General features: G+C 41.7%; 1 protein-coding gene across 1 annotated transcript in view; it reads right to left on the minus strand.

Annotated features, from left to right (window-relative positions):
- ASPSCR1 (alveolar soft part sarcoma chromosome region, candidate 1) overlaps positions 1-16,230 on the minus strand; it is a 50,742-nt gene extending 34,512 nt beyond the window's left edge. The window contains exons 1-5 of the mRNA XM_009881284.1: positions 16,125-16,230; positions 11,135-11,235; positions 3,444-3,501; positions 2,547-2,620; positions 1,301-1,739 (exon numbers count right to left, since the gene is read on the minus strand). Of these exons, the coding sequence (XP_009879586.1) occupies positions 1,301-1,739; positions 2,547-2,620; positions 3,444-3,501; positions 11,135-11,235; positions 16,125-16,163 (711 nt within the window). The 5' untranslated portion in view covers positions 16,164-16,230. The remainder of the gene's footprint in view (positions 1-1,300; positions 1,740-2,546; positions 2,621-3,443; positions 3,502-11,134; positions 11,236-16,124) is intronic.
- Between the last annotated feature and the right edge of the window lie 698 nt (positions 16,231-16,928).

Here is a 16,928-nt window from a genome sequence, read left to right on the forward strand (position 1 = left end):
TACTTAACATTATTCAGAGGCCATCCTGTGATGGTATCACAGCACCCTTGAGCCATCAGTTCTGGTATCGCTACCTGGAGAGCTCCTACACTACAGTTTTACTTCAGAGATGTCAACAATGATGATAGATGTGCAATTTGTCTTTCTGGGAAAAGGGTTAGAGAGAGGCAGACTTTATTTAAGAAGCAAGATATTTTAGAGCAAGAAAGAGAAGATTTTTATATGCAAGCAGAAACAGAGAAGGAAAAGGATGAAAGGTTTCTGCTTCATCTGCAATACTAAGAAAATTAAGACTCACAGAAGGGATGGGACTAGAATAAAAGGAAGAGAAGAGGTCCAGACCTGTCCTTTTTTTTTTTTTTTTTTTTTTTTCCAAATATCAAACTCTCGGCAAGCAAGATGCAACTGTAGCTGAAAATTTGCTTTTCCAGATAAATACCCCTTACGTTCTACCACACGTGTCACTGAAAGAGTAAAACTGTAAATCAGAATGACCACAGGCAGAAGGAACTCTGAGGAAGCAGATGTTAACAACTACCAGCATGAGACACTGCTTTTACAATAGCTTTACTATGGAGTTCCACGTTCCAGAGAAAGACTCAGACAAGAAATCTGAGCACACCTTGCAATCTAAGAGTTAGAAACTCTGACCATCTTCTCAGATCTTGCAAGTCATGGGATCAAGTTGCAACAAACCTATTAAGACCGCTTCTGCTCCTGGGACAATCCTACGACAAGCTAGAAAAGTTATCCCTTTCCATATGTAAAACTCTACCAAGCTTACACCTTCTGCGTGATCTGGGAGATAAGTCAGTCACAACAGGCAGTAAGCACCTCCAGAGTATTATAAAACACAAGTCTGACCAAACTCTGCTCATCTTTAGTAAAACTACATAGCAGATAGCATTTTTTTAAGAGAAGGACAAGTACCCAGGGCTCAGGCAACAAAGTGAGCATTTGTAAAACAAATTTGCATGAAATCTGAGGCTCTTCTGGACTGTGATTTTAATGTGTTGCCTCCATTAGAACCATTCATCAAGGACACGTCACGGTTCAAAGCTTTGCTTGCCTCTGGACAGTAAATTCTTAAATTCCCACCCTTCATATGTCCTGTAGTAAATTGTCCAAAACGCAATACTTCCTTACTGAACTCCTGGCAGAACTGTATGTCACCAAGGCACCTAACCCTGTATTATGGGGAGAAAGTCTTAAATACAGAAACATCTTTTTCCTTGTAGGAGCTCAGCCTCGGGCAAGGCAGGATAAAAATAGCCCTCGTTGCAAACAAATTTTCCCTTACCTGTTCTTGGTCCTTTTGCAGTTCTTGGCTGTTCTTAGACTTCTTTGGCTTAGAAGGGCCTCCAGGGCTGGAAAAAGTTGTTGGCAGCTTTGAAGACGGCATATCTAACCCAAGAGATGATGCAGCTACAGAAGAGTCCCCCAGACGCTGTCCATCTCCAAAAAAAGGGACAAATGGGGTAGACTCAGGCTCTGAGGAAGGCCACCTCTCCTCCAAGCTGGCATGAGATTCTCTAATCGAGTCTTGCTTGTCTGTGCAGCTGTTTAAAGACATGGCCACATCCCTGTGGTCCAAGTCCTTTGGGAATGTGTTTGCTTGAGGTAGGGGCACATCCACTTCTCCTTCAGTAGAGCCTGGCTTCACTGTCGGCTCATTACACGGCACCGTGGCACCCACAGCTTCCTCCTCACCAGATGAACTGCATTTCTTCATGACAACTCTTAAAGAAGACACCAAAAGGAATAAAACCAAAATCATTTATCCTAACAGTACTTCCCTCCCTATTCTCAATGTGACCATGACACAAAGACAACAGCTAGACTCAAATATACCCCTAATTTAATGATCTCCTTCTTCCAGACACTCACAAAGAACAAGCTCCAGTTGCTCTGAAGTCAGCGGTGGGGGGTCAGGGGTTTGTGTGGAAAAAAAACAGAACTATCCACTCCACATGAAGAAAACTGCCTTCCAGGAAAAAACAGCAGTCAGTTGTAAAGCACAGCTTCCAATCACTCCTGCCTTCTGTATATACTGCAAAGAACTGGCTAGAAGATCACAGAAAGGCTGTCCTTGTCCCCCACCTCACCCTCCCAAACAGTCAGCAGGAGGCACTGCAGGGAATGGGAGTTCAATGCCTGAAATCTAAAGCAGGGAAGAATGAAGTGGTAGATGACCATCGTCTCAGAGAGACATTTATTTAACTTTGAATTGTCTGTTTCACTCACAGGAAAAAAAAAAAAAGGAAACAAATAAAAAAAAAAAGTAGTAAACAAGCCCCTTTAATCTGCACATGACTGGTCAGTGCCAGCATCTGCAGCTGTGGGAAGCACATCTGGGCAGCAGTTTCAGATAAACAGGCAAATGCAATAAATAATTACTGAGTGCCACGATGTTTGTCTTTTTGAACTTTTTTTGTGGGGTTTTTTTTGGTTGTGTTTTTTTTTTTTTCTTTTTTATTTGAAACAAAACAAATTCACGACCAGAGTGGAAAGGAATAATAAAGAATGCAAAGTTTGCTCCTCCCAACCTGATGATGGCACTGCCTCCAGTCAGGCCAAGTGACTTCAGTGTTGTCTTCTTTAAGGCATCTTTTCCTGCTATCTGCAACAAAAACAGAGGAAAATAACTGTGGCAACTGCCTACCTGGGAGAGCATTTAAAGTACTCTTTCTAGAAAGAAGCCTGTATCAAAACAACCAACCACACAGCACCAGAACCATCTCAAAACACCCTCTTTCTGCAGTTGAAAATGAGATTTGAATCTATCCATATTCACCTGTACTGCTTTACCAGACTTACTGCTTACTAAATGATCTCAAGGGAAGATAACCTACATATACTCCCATCCCATACATCCATCCAAATTGGATCCAACCTCAGAAAAGCATTATTTTTATGTCAGATTATATCACAGGCAACATCGCAGAGCTGAAAGACAGACGATTTCATTACATACACCTCCCATCTGCTTGTAATGACCTGTTCCAGAATAAAGATGATCTGTGTCCACAGAGGTCAGTGGGAAGTGAAGGGGACAGCTAGGGAGAGCAAATTCCGTAATACGCACATACAAAATATTAAACAAAACATTAATAGCAAAAGATCAAAACACAGAGAAAAGCAAATATTTATTAAAATGAAACCACTGTTTTGACTCAAGCTTTAAAAGAAGCTGGAAAGAGAAACACAAACAGGTCATTGAGCTCATTTTATGGGCTCAGAGGTCTAAACGGCCCAGGGTTACGTTCCAAGAGAGCTTTTTTCCATACAGACACGTCATGCTTTGAAAAGACCAACATTTTTCTACTTCCCCTCTCAAGAAAGTTCAAAAGAAGCACTTTCCAGGTTGGAAAGCAGAGCTGAGTTTTTCTTAGTTTTTAGGGACAGAAGGACAAGAGACAGTTAAGAAGACTTCGCTGACCTACCTCATCTCGCATGTAAATACAGATTGGAGAGAATTCACCGTGCTGTTCCATAAACTCCCTGCAATAAAAAGCAAAATACTGCAGCATCAGTAGAACAGTCTACCCACTCCAAAACCAATGTAGAGCTATAATAAGAAGTGAAATTAGCTGGCAACACTCTCCTCCATGTTCCTCCAGCAACAACCATTACACAGTTCACAGAGTCAGTATTAGACATTAGGTAAAGGATTTGCTGCAATACATTCACTGTTCCTTAAACACAGCCCTGAGAGTTTAAAAATAAAGAAGATGTAATTATAGTTAATTCTGAAATTAGTCGATCTTACTACATAAATTTGAGCACATTGAGCACATTCTTCATGTCCTTCGGTACCTGATCTGGAACATGACTTAATAATACTTGCTCTTTTTAATCCCTTATCTAAGTTAAACAGTTTATTACAGTTTAGACTGTACTTTCCTTGGGGACAGGTCAGTTTCATTCCATGTATGCATAGCAACAAACCGAATGAAATACTGCTCTAAAGCAAATAATCCAAGGACAAAGAATTTGCCCATCTTAGTATCAGACAGATTAAAAACGAAATGAGAGAAAAAGAAAACGAAACAGCAGAAGCTTTTGCATTCTGGAGACCAGAGACAAAACAAAGCCAAAGGAAAGGTTGCTGCAGCATTCAAAGTGAAGATCAAGCCACATTTAAGCATTTCAGTGACGCAGGACACGTATTAGCAATGATGCCAACTGCTGACAGGCTATCTGCAGAGGAAGACATAAGTGACGGACTCTTAGCATAGAGAAGGGGAAAAAAAAACAGTAAGATGCTACTCTTGAAAAGATGCTACTCTTCCCATTTTGCTCTAGATAAGCAGTTCTGAGGCATTCAAGTAGAAGAGAAACTATTACATATTCACTCGATCAAACACGGAAGATGGACAGGGAAAAGACAATCACTGCCTGTCACAGAAAGTTTCAGTTATCCATCCAAGACCATACCATTTCAAAAGACAGCACATGTGCAAAACCCTACAACAGGGTGCTCTTAATGGAAAAACAAACAAACAATCAAACAAACAAGGACTAACACTTTTAGTAAGGAAAGCTCAGATGTCTTTAGAAAAATAAGAAGAATTAACCACTACATTTCACTGAAGTACTGAAATCAGTGAGAGAATTAGATTCAATAGCAGAAGAAACTCTCTTTCATGTTGGTCTCGCCTTCAGCAGCCAAAGTGAAGCTCAAACTGAAATCAGCTGAGAATGTGGTAAAACATGAAATTAAGGAGAAGAATGGTTTGCTTCTCCTCCCCAAGCACATCAATGGCAAAAGATGACCAGGAGAACACTGTCCACGCTGAGACAGTGCTGGCTCAGAAAGATACCTGGCTGAATTCTCACAATTTCACTTTTTTTTCAAAAGTCTTAGATTCAAAAGTTTCAACCTAACTTAGCAGGGGAAACTACAAAACAAAAGGTGAGACAGTTGCCCCAGGATAGTCCCCATCGACACAATGAGAACTGACAAGATTTATCCTTCTCCGTAACACTCCAGTAGCTCTTGTTACCACATTCTGTCCTGAGCTGCCTCATTTCAGTTGCACCAGGGCATCCCTCGGTAAGGAGTTGGGATGTACCATCTGCACTGCAACAGTTGTTTTATTGTCAAAAGCAAAACAACTGAAATTCTTCCTCATGGTAAACTCCCTTGATCTTAGTGCTCTCTGGAGTCCAGTCTTGGGGGGTGGGGGGGCTTTCCCCTATGCCTCACCCCACCAGGAAACAATCACCCACCATCTGGGGTGACTTGAAAAGAAACCACCTCTCCACAAATCAGCTAATGAAATCCACCTGACAGCCCAGTAAGGCAACACACTCTTGCTCATCTCCTGAGGCCCCTGACAAAGGAGGCTGAAGCGAGTCCCTGAAGTCAACTTGTGATTTTATGCCCTATTACGCCAGTGTTGACTACTGAACTCATGAGGAGCTTTGCAAATAACTGACTTACAGGGTCATGTGAACACTCACACTCAACTGCCCCTTTGTCACCGGATTCTAGTCTCTGCAATGAACTTCACAGGAAAAAAACAAAACCTGCAGGACCCTGGCAGCCTGAAAAAAAAAAAAAATCCAGTATTTTTCACTGGAAATTAGAAGTTATGGAAAGATATTTCTACTTCAGTCATTTCTCTGCGTTGTTTGTAATTCTGCAGTAGCAGTCACAGCCACACATTCTTCTAAATATTCATCAACTTGTTGTCCAAGTGAAACAAAATTTAAGCAGGAACTCAGACTGCTTATATCTAGTGCATCACTTACACCTATCACTTGTACCTTCAGGGACTCATTCTCTATCTTGTGCTTTTAATTTGTGAGCATCGTAACTGGGGAATGGAACACAGAATGACTATAAAAAAAAGGATGTCAGTGATCAAGGCTGGGTTCATTCTGACTTCTCCTGGAGAGGAGTTTAATGAACGGAGTTCCACTACTTAAAACATTCTGCCTTTGGCATCGTGTAATTTAAACATAAGTGTTTTGGGATGCAATATTACCATACACATAGTTATCTGAAGTGTTTATGTGGGAAAAGGATCCCTGAAGCAAGAGTCAAAATCCATTCAGTCAACCAAGTGTCTAACTCTGAAGTGACCACACAGTACATCTGTGCTGTGGCCACACTGACTACCGCTGTTAGAAAGGCCTCTACTTTACAGCTGGTAAGTCCACAAATAGGCATGCAATAAGCTCAGCCATTATGGAAAGACCACCTTAAGACAGGGAAAACGTTTTCTGTTCAGGTAAGAAGGAAAGAAAATAACCCTTAGCACTTTAGCAATCTCCCTGCACAGCAGAAGACAAGAGTCCGCATGCGTCTTACTACTTTCAGTGCAGCGGTTCCAATAATCTTAAGTACCATCATCATGTTCAAAGTTACTTAACAACAATAGCTTTGCCAATATTATCTTATGCAGCCTTTCTATTACGTCCAAAATATGTCACAAATGAGCAGCTTAGAAGAATATATATACAATCAATGGTTTACATAATATTTTAACATAAATCTATTTAGCCCAGCACAAAGTGACAAAACAAGCTGAATGGGGAAGGAGTCAATCGGCCTACAGAGCAGAAAATGAAGGGAAATAGCCATTAAGTTCTGGGAAAATTCAGCAAGGACATTTACATTTAGAATCAAAACTCAGGTTCAATGAAGTGTAAGTGAAACAGCTGGAAGAAAAAGTCAGTCAGGATGGAGAGCGCCACTGGGAAAATTCTGATACTCAATCCTTGAGCAATCCTCAAGAGCAAGAGCATGTCAAAGAGTTCCAGCTGGAGGATGTGGGGGAGCAAACCTGCTAAGCACAGACCAGAACTGAGACTTCTTTTTGGTTTAATTGTTGCAGTCTATCTCCTGTCTTGATCTAAAGATTAAAACATAAGCCTTTCTAAATAAAGTATGCAACAGCATGGTGATGTAGAACAAGGTGAGTCACAATGAAACTGAGAAGTCCACTCAACGGAGCTGGCAGATCCAAACAGAGCTACCTGTAAAACCAGTCCCGAGGGTCGGGTCTGGTTTAGGGAAGTCAGGGGCTGAGAACTACTTCCAGACCTGCTGCAACAGATCACAAGGGGTTTATAGTCCTGAGGTACCATTCTTTCAGAATACTTCTCCCAGCCACCACACCAAATCCCATTGTGCAGAAAGCGACAGACGCACCCAGAGCATCCAAACCATTACATTCAAGCTTCAGATGATGAAACACCGTTAGCTTTCTAACTCAGGATGAACAACCAAAACAACACTAGAGTAAGTGTGCCACCATTTGCAGTTCTACAATTAGTTATTCTCTGTCCAGGACTGAAAGCCATATATAATGCTCCACAGGAATCAACAGCTTAAGTTCCTCATACAGAATGAGCACAATCTTGTGTTTCAAGACCCAGGCTCCAACCTCCCTCACTCCTTTCACAGCAGTATTCTTTCACAGAATAACCAATTACGTTCCAAAGGCCAACACTTGACGAGGAAAGGCAGGAAAAATCTCATCTCTTGACTGGAAGACTGGAAAAAAATAGCACCTAAGAGACTACTTTTAGCACACCAGAGCAGGCTACGTGCACTGAGACTTTTCCAGACAATCCAGGAGAGCTAGTCATCCCTACCTTATTTTCAATGGATTTTACTTCCAATCAGCATCAGCTGTATCCCTACATGAATCCTCGATAAAAGTGCACAAAAGATAAAGGACTGCTGAGACACAGAGGAAACAGTACAGAATCACAGAAAAGGCAGACAAAACAGCCAAGAGGAATCAAAGCTCAAACCTCAAGTTGCCTGTCTATCAGGAAAGGTGGATGATCACAACTTAGGAGGAGAGAAGCCGAGGCACCATGGAAGACACATCCTCACCACACAGATCCGTAAGAGAGTAAACCAATTTGACTTACACAAGTTTTGTTCACCCTTCCAAAACTGCTTTCCACTTCAACCCAAGCCACTCTTTGGATTGAAGAGCCTTCTAAAAATATATGGAAAATATCTGAACTTAATGAGTGATACCACAAAAGCAGCAAAGAGTAATAGTCACTGTCAAAACTGTCTTCAGTTGTCCAGACTGCAATCACTTCTATGTAAAACAGTCTACAAAGCTGCTGAAGCTGCCAGACAGGCAAGAGTGGGAAACAGAAAAGCAACAGTTCTCCCAGGCCTAATGCTAAAAGGGTATACAAAGCTTGTGCCCTCAACCAGTCTCTGCAGAACAGACTCCAAGGAAAGATTCCCCCAGAGACTTATTTTTGTATAACTCTTGGAAGCCAACAGGCTCCTCCTCCAGCTGCTGTTAATCCATTACATGCATTCACTGAGGCAAGCACACACATCAAACACACTGTCATTTCTTTGATGTGCTGTTCTTCAGAAGGGAAACGGCAAGCAGATTAGATTCCTTCATGTAGTGATCTGACAGGGCCTGTAAACATCTTGTGCAAGGACTGCCGCACGCTGAGAGGAGGAGCAGCCTTACAATAGCTTCCAGACCTTCTTCAGACCCAATTAGCCAAGATGGACGCTGGAAACCCAGGGGAAATTCCAGTGGATTTAGAATACTTCCCCTCACGCACTTAGAGCAGCTGAGCATTCCAGGAAAACATCTCCAGTTGGAAAGTCAAAGGAAGTATTCAGCAAAAGTCAACAACTAGCTGACTAGTTAGTCAACCGAGTCCATACACAATGAAAAGTCGCACAGCCCATGAACTCTACATGGATGGCTATAGATCCAGCTTGTTTTGTGATTTGAGTCACACACAGCATCTTTGCTGCTTGTTGAACTTTTTCAAAACTTTGCAAAGTCCATCCAACCATCTGAGCGCAGCTTCCAGAGGGCAGAAGAGAACAGCTGTGTCTTATGAACTGAAGTTAACAATGCTTAGCTCACTGTAGCAGTTAGAATCTCAAAAAAGAGCAGCATGTACATTAACTATTAGTACTACAATAACCTGTAACAAATAAAACCACTCCAAAGGAGCAAAACTATACAAAAAGCTCAAAATTTAAACCAAAGAAATAACAAACTAATGTGCAAGAAAGTGACACAAAGGCTATTTGATACTGTCCATAATTACCACCCCCACCAGTCTACCAGTTCCCAAACTGCAACAGGCACTCTTCTCCTCCCAGAGGTCACAAAGTATGTAGTAAAGTACAAAAGTGGCCTTAAAACACCCAGGAAAATGATACCTGGCTTTTCTTGCCTACCTCTTTCCTCAACCAAAAGAAAATAATTCTTTTCTTTCTAGCATTTACATAAAGACTGTCCCTTTTGACTTAAGGGTAAGTGCCACAGCGCACACCTGGTCCCTTAATGTTAAAGACAAAAAGAGAACGATAAGTAAGACTCGTTTATATTACTTTAGAGTCACTAGACTACCTCAAGCATTTTCTCAATTTATGGTTTGATGATACAAGAAGTTGAGTAGAAAAACTAACATACACCATTCCCATCCATCTGCTGCATCCTCCTTTTGGATCCTTGTTTCCAGACATGCTACACTTCTTGTCGTAACTGCCTATGAGAGACAACCCTTAACTGGCTCAGGAAACTCACCTATCTGAAAGATAACGTGGGGAAAATACTATTTTTCAGCTGAATCAGCTACTTAAGCTAATTCTCTATAAAGCTGCACAAACAGTATGAGGGGAGCTAGACAGGAGGGCAGGAAGCAAGCAGTAACTGTTCAATCCCCTACTGCTACACAGAAGATGCCCCCGATCCAAACTCCCTCCCTTGGGCCAGCACTAGTCACTCCTTTGATCTATGTTATGGGCCAGTCAGGGGGCTAAGCTAGCAGAAAATTAACAGCACATCATTGGGAGGCCAGAAGAATTAGTTCCTTACCCTGGAAACAGCTCCAGAGCAACTCCAGTCACACAATTCAACTATGCAACCCTGACTTAATGAGGGAACATCAGCCAGTTCAACCCCAGAACCACGCTTCCCTGGCTATTTCAATTGCAGTGTAGAACACAACTTTAAACTTCAGTTAAAGTGATTTATGCTACTACATGTTAGTCTAGTACTAACACATACCTGTAACCAGTCAATTACTACGGCTCGACAATCCATCATTTTGCATCCTGTAACTGTACCCTAAAAGGTTGATCTAATCTGAATGCTACTGCACCATCACCCTTACTACTGTCTCTTTAGATGAGTATTTAATTGGTTTGAGAAGTAACAAAAATACAATCAAGTTGCACAATACCATAACAAAGCACCTGTACAGATGAGCAAGGTGAGCAGATAAGGAATGTAAGAGAAAGAACAAGCTAGAACTGCAGGATCTGGGGGGGAAAAAAAAAAAGAAAACACCCACAAAAACTATCGAGAAAAAGGTAAAGCCAACTACAACAGAAAAAAAATGAAATTTGGAAATTCCCTTCAGAATAAAATGGCTGTGTCAGCTTCAAGGCTTCATCTTCCAAGCCATGACAAAATTAAAAGAACTGTCTTTAGAGAAAAGTTTATTAGCTTGACATTTCAAAACAATACAGTATTTTTAAGTCAAAACTAAAGACAAAAGAAAGCACTGAACGTAGACTGGACTCTAATAAGATTTCTAACCCACGTATATATTCAATAAACGGACGACCAGAAATTCTTCCATTTAAACAGGATCTAAATAGTCTTTTGAAGATTCCACATTAGCCTGCGGAGAGCTCCAGATTTCCTTGAAGAACTTGCACAACAGCAAGCCTCAAAAGCAATAGCAATTCATTTAAGAAAAAAAACCCTCCACCACATGGAAGCGCAGCACAGAAATACTGGTGATCAAGATAATCTAGGCTACCATCTCAACTCTGGCAGTAACTTGACTTCAAACAGGTTTGTGTAGAAGACAGGTGTGGCAATATATCCACTTACAGGTTCTTCCCAGTCTTAGCAGTTTGTTACTAGTTTATGCCTTGAACCAGAAGTGCTACTTCAGCATTAAAAAAACACACTGAAACTGTGGAGTGTCAAATCTGAAAAAGCAATGCAAATGCAAATGCCTGTGCTGTAAAGGAAAAACCACCATCAAACAAATGCTAATTCTACAAATCTGCAGAATTTAGCAGGAACACCGTAACAGCAACTAACTAGTGTCCTGCAGAGATACATCCAAACAAGTATTTTCTCACTGCATTGCTCACCTGATCTTTGCAAAATGGCTGAGAAGTTCCCACAAAGTCTGGTGACAGAGAAAGGTGTCTTGTAAACGGGAGCCATCATCTAATTGTAATGCGATCCGAACCTATAGGAAAAATACACTGAATTAATCTGAAAATTGAATTAAAATTTTTTCCCTTCACAACAACTTTTTTCAATATTTCAATGATGTCTAGAACCTGCTATCCAAAAAAACATTACTTCCTTCTAAACACTTCCTGCAAAGGATTACATTAGTTTAAAGTGCAGTGGAGTACTCAAACGGTTATTTTAGAAGTTAATATTTAGAGTAGTTCTGTTCTGCTATGAATATGAGTATTATATATCAGGACCTTATGAGAGACAGTGTCAGAGGCCTTACTGAAGTCCAGGTAGATGATATCCACTGGTCTCCTCTCATGTACCAGGCCAGTCATTTTATCATAGAAGGTAGTCAAGTTTGTCAAGTCTGACTTCCCCTTGTTGAATCCATGCTATCTACTCCTGATGATTTTCCTGTCATTCACGTGCCTGGAAATGGTTTCCAGGATTAGCTGCTCCACTGCCTTCCCAGGGATCAAGGTGAGGCTGACCCACGTGTAGTTTCCTGTGTCCTCCTTCTTGCCCTTCTTGAAGATAGGAGTGACATTTGCTTTTCTCCAGTCTTCAGGTACTTCTCCCAATAGCCATGATCAAGCAAAGACTATCAAAAGTGGCCCTGCAGTGACATCTGCCAGCTCCCTCATCACTCATGGGTGCATCCCATCAGGATCCATAGACTTACATATGTTCAGTTTGCTCAAGTATTCCCTGACCTGATCCTCTTCCACCAAGGGTACATTTTCCTTGCTCCAGCCTTCCCCCCTGATCACTGGGACTTGGGATTCCTGAAGGCTGGTTTTGCTGGGAAAGACTGCGGCAAAGAAAGCTTTCAGCATTTTCCATGTCGTGTGTAACCAAGTCCCCTACCTTGTTGAGCAATGGGCCCGCATTTTCCCTAGCCTTCCTTTTGTCACCTATGTACTTAAAGAAGCCCTTCTTGTTGTCTTTGATGTCTCCAGCCAGAATCAATTCCAGTTAGGCTTAAGCTTTCCTACCTTCATCCCTGGCTGCCCGGACAAGGTCTCTGTTCTTCCCAGCGTACCTACCCTTGCTTTCCCTCTCTGTATGCATCCTTTTTGTGTTTGAGTTTGGCCAGGAGCTCCTTGTTCATCCATGCAGGCATCCTGGTATTTTTGCCTGACTTCCTACTCGTTGGAATGGACCGTTCTTGAGCGTGGAGGAGGCAATCCTTCAATATTAACCAACCTTCTTGGGCCCGTCTTCCCTGCCATATCCTGAACCAAAAAATACTCAGACAAAGGCCAATGAAAGCATGCCAAATAATGTGGCATCACGAGCAACTGAGATGTTCTGTTTTACACTAGCTGAAACTTTACAACAAGGGTCTTCACAGCTATATAAAATGAATTCCAATAACCCAGGGAGGGTTGATGCAGCTGCATAAACTAAAACACCAATCCGGAGCTCTGTCGACCTAACCATCGATTTGGAGAACAACTTCCCTGAGGCAGAACAAACAGTATACTTCCACATCCACAAAGACAAACAATGAATATGGTCCAAATCTATCCTTGAGTTACTGAAGACCTAACCAACTATTATCAGTCCAAAGGGACTACGTGTATAACTTGCAACTCACTAATGCTTCCTAACCACAACATTTTGACATACAATTTAAGAGTAAATTAATCAAAAGTCTCAAGTTATCAAGTTCTTAAACACCTGCAGAAAAAGGCAAAGGAGAGGTAGCTGTCTATCCCAACAGGACTTTTCCAACATGGGATGTGAACATTCACATTCATTAGCAGGTGCTCACGCAGATCCTACATATTCTCCAGAGAACTGCTACCAAAACCAACCAAACAAAAAAATCCAAGGCATTTCTAAAATGAATACACTGCTGACAGTCCTGAAGAACTTCAGACTCAACTTCAGGGGTTGGACTAGATGACCTTTAAATGCCCCTTCCAACCCACACTATTCTATGATCCTATAAACTCCTGATGGTCCCAAGGGAAAAATCCAGCGGCTGACAAAGAGATGGAGAATGGCAAAGCACTTCAGGTGTTATCTTTGCCTTTCAGAGAATATTCAGCTTGCTTTTTCCAAATACATAACCCTAAGTTTTCCCAATCAGCTCACCCATCTAAAGAAAAGTGGAAAAAAAAAAAAAAAGTCCATAGTCCCTCTAGTCAACTATGGTTTTCTGAAGTCCACAGAAACTGGCCTTGTTCAAAAGTTTGAGGACAGGAGCCTAGGACATCAACAGAAGCTTTCTTTCATTCTGTTTTCACGTGTCCCTACCAACAATGTCAGTGCATCCTTTCTCCCTCTGTGAGACCACGTCTGTGCATGTCTGCGAGCATGACGGGGGGAGAGAGAGATGGGAAAAAATAGACACCACACGCTCCAGCAATCTACTGTGATTTCCCTGGAGGAATACGTTTGTCATCTGCCTTGGCTCCTACCAGTCCTTGCAGGACTGCAAATTGTGATCTGCTGGAGAGGAATTTTTCTACATAAAGGAAACAGTGGCATCATCAACAACCAGCCAACAGAACTAAGTCGTTTCATCCCACCACTAACACAATCTCCTGGTTCCTCCTATGCTGGAGACAAGCCTGAGATTATTCTCAGCTACAGCAGAGCGATGACAGCTGACATCACCATTCTATAAGAATCCAGCCCAGAAATTCAGACTACCAGTTGCATCAGTTTTTGGGCAACAGTTCAAAGCTAAGCATGTCACGAAAGCCATATTCAGTCAATAAAAAAAAAAAATCTTTTAAAAATTTCCAGGCTCTATATAGAATAATAGAGAGACCAGTGCCAATTATCTTCTAAGTTTACTAACATACAAACAAAAGGCTAACAACTTTCACACTAGAACCGTACTGATGGTACCCCGAGATCACCTGTCATCACAAGGGGAATTTGTTCAATTTTTCTCTAAAGAGCCGTCTTATAGGAATCAATGGCTTCTACCTGCAAAGGCAAATCGAAAAGCACTCTGTTTTAAAAAGATCAGATTTGCTGAACAAACTCGTGATATATCAAAACCTGTATTCTCTCTCTAGGGGTAACTGCTGCCAACGCACCACAGCAAAGCACACCTACTTCCATGAGCATTATCTCAATGAAAGAGACAGTAACAAAAGGCACAGAGGCAAATTCATCCCGGCATTACTGCAGTCAGCCTGCATGACTGAGTCCACATCTCAATTGCCACTATATTAGGGCATAACGCTAGTGTCAGTTCTGGTCACAGAGTTACCCAGCTGTTTTAAACTTCCTACAGTATTTGACACGAGTTCCCTGCGGCGGGGAATTCTTTTGGTCAATTGTGTTTTGTACAAAGTATTTTCTTATACTGCCTGTAAAATTTTTCAAATGAAATCTCTGTTCTTAGTTTATGGGACAGCAACTCTGTTTAGACTGCACCATTCACAGCATATTTGCTCTATCTTCTCAACTCCATAAAACAGCAACGAGCACTCCAAGGGAAGCCTCACTTCTCTAGATTCTTCTGTTTAAATACAACTAAACCGTAACAACTTGAACTTTCATTAGCTCTTCTCTTTTGTGATCTAAAGTAACGATTCCGTGTTATAACCCCTCTCCTACAGTACACAGTCCTTCTCACCCTTTCTGATATGCTGCATATATCTTCTTGGAAAAAAAAAAAATTAAAAAATCACTGTTTTCCTTTGGTACAATACCTCCCAAACTGGATGCAAATGTCAGATAAAGTCATCACTGTACCATTTTAATAGAAACACTTTCCACTAGAAGATGAACTCCATGCCATCAATTTTTTTAACTGAAAATTTTAAGCAGATGCTACCAGCTTGTGGTATTTTTTTTAACTATATAGGTCATTTGGAGCACAAACTTCTTTCTACCACAAGTCAGAAAGAAAACATTCATGCCAAAACACAGGAGGAAAACATGGACTTCAGTGACCCTCAAAACTACATTGCACACCCACAGTGAGCCAGAGCAGAGATTCCAAAACCTTCTCACACTACAAAGTTCACTTTTCAATGTATGCACCAGTTTATCTTTGTGACAGCTAAGGCAACTGCCTATAACAAAATGCCACTAATGCAATTTGGCAGACAGACATAGAGAGATTAGTATTAATAGACCTGAAACTTTCACAAAAATTGAGAAACTCCATATGCGAAAGTCAGTAAAAAGAGATATAACTGTTTGTGATAGACAAATTTTCATTCCCAGGCTACTTAAATAACATCACACATCATTTTTAGCACGTAGAATGTTTACACTCGTTAACACTTATGCATTGTTTTAAAAATGATGCTTCCAGCTGTTATAATGACATGCATAAAAGATTCTTAAATCTCCTAAATGTGACAAAAATTCAATAAGAACACGGCATCCATAAGTCCTTTGCAAATTATACTAAATAGGGACATTCGGCAACGGCTAAACACATCACACGTCACAAAAAATTCTAAAGCTGTGTGAACACACTGTGAACAGCAATGCTGGGAAAGAAGCAAAAGAGAATCCTGTAAAAATTTGAGATTTTAGTCAAAATCCAGAGGCAGACAACAGCAACTGAAATAGAAATTAGGAAAAGGAACCAAGTTAGTAGCTTGACTGCTAAACAAAGTCATCAGTGATATTTAACTTCTTATACGTTCATGACTACTGGTTTTTCAGCTCCCCAAAAGATCTCCCTGTCCTCCAGCACACAGCTGGAACTCCACCATCATAGAGACTGCATGCAAAGACTTCCAGCTGTTGAATTACCATTTTCCACCACACCTCAACTGGTCTTTGGGTGGTCTTCCACTCAAGCATTGGCCGAGCCTGATCATACCCTTGCTCATTAGATGTGACGAGATCACATCCAGCATAACTCACAACTAAACAAATCGGGTGACATTTGTGCAATGAACGTACCGTGTTTCCAATTCCCACTCTGTTAGAGACTGGCACCATCTCCAGCTTGGCATTGTTGGGCAGTCTGGCAAATCTCCACTGTAAAGAGAGATCCAGCACGCTCCTCTGAAACCTAAAGAAGAACACAGCCCATGAAGACACCAGGAACCATCCTATGCCACCTTCAGATCCCTTCAGGGACTGGCAACAATGCAAAGTCCAGGTATTGAGCAAGAGAATTCCCTGCGGACTGACTAGACGCCATAGAGCACAATTCAACAATGCACAACCGGTAATTCAGAAAAGAGTCATCAACAAAAATTATTCTGCATACCAAAGAAGTTGCTGTTTGTAGAGGTCACAGATAAAACACTCAAATATATGTTCCTCCTCAGGTTTTAAGTGATAAACAGCAGCTGAATACGAATTCAAGCCGTGTTCACTGTTAAATAAAATGGTACTTTTTTTTTTTTTTACTGCTGTTTAGACAAATAACCTCTTGATTATGACACCGTGAGAGTCACACCACCAGGTCAGAGAGGAGTGAGCTAGCAGAAGCCCGCGTGTGGGGAGGGACACCTTGGCGGAGGTTACACAGGACCTCGGTCATCTGTCCCCAAAGCGAAGGGAATTTGGCACGGGGAAACGGGAGAGAATCACGTGAATAACCCCACTTTGCTGGCGCAGTCCGGACGGAGGATTCCCCTCTCCCAGGGATGACCGCGAACGACTGATTCCCGCCTGCGTTACCGGCTGCGGGAGCGGGGCCTGGTTCCGACCAACAGCTCCGGGACCCCCATCCTCTCCCGCGCCCGTCCGCCCTGC

Source organism: Charadrius vociferus, unplaced genomic scaffold (genome assembly GCF_000708025.1).
Source record: "Charadrius vociferus isolate BGI_N301 unplaced genomic scaffold, ASM70802v2 scaffold373, whole genome shotgun sequence".
Taxonomy (NCBI): Eukaryota; Metazoa; Chordata; class Aves; order Charadriiformes; family Charadriidae; genus Charadrius; species Charadrius vociferus.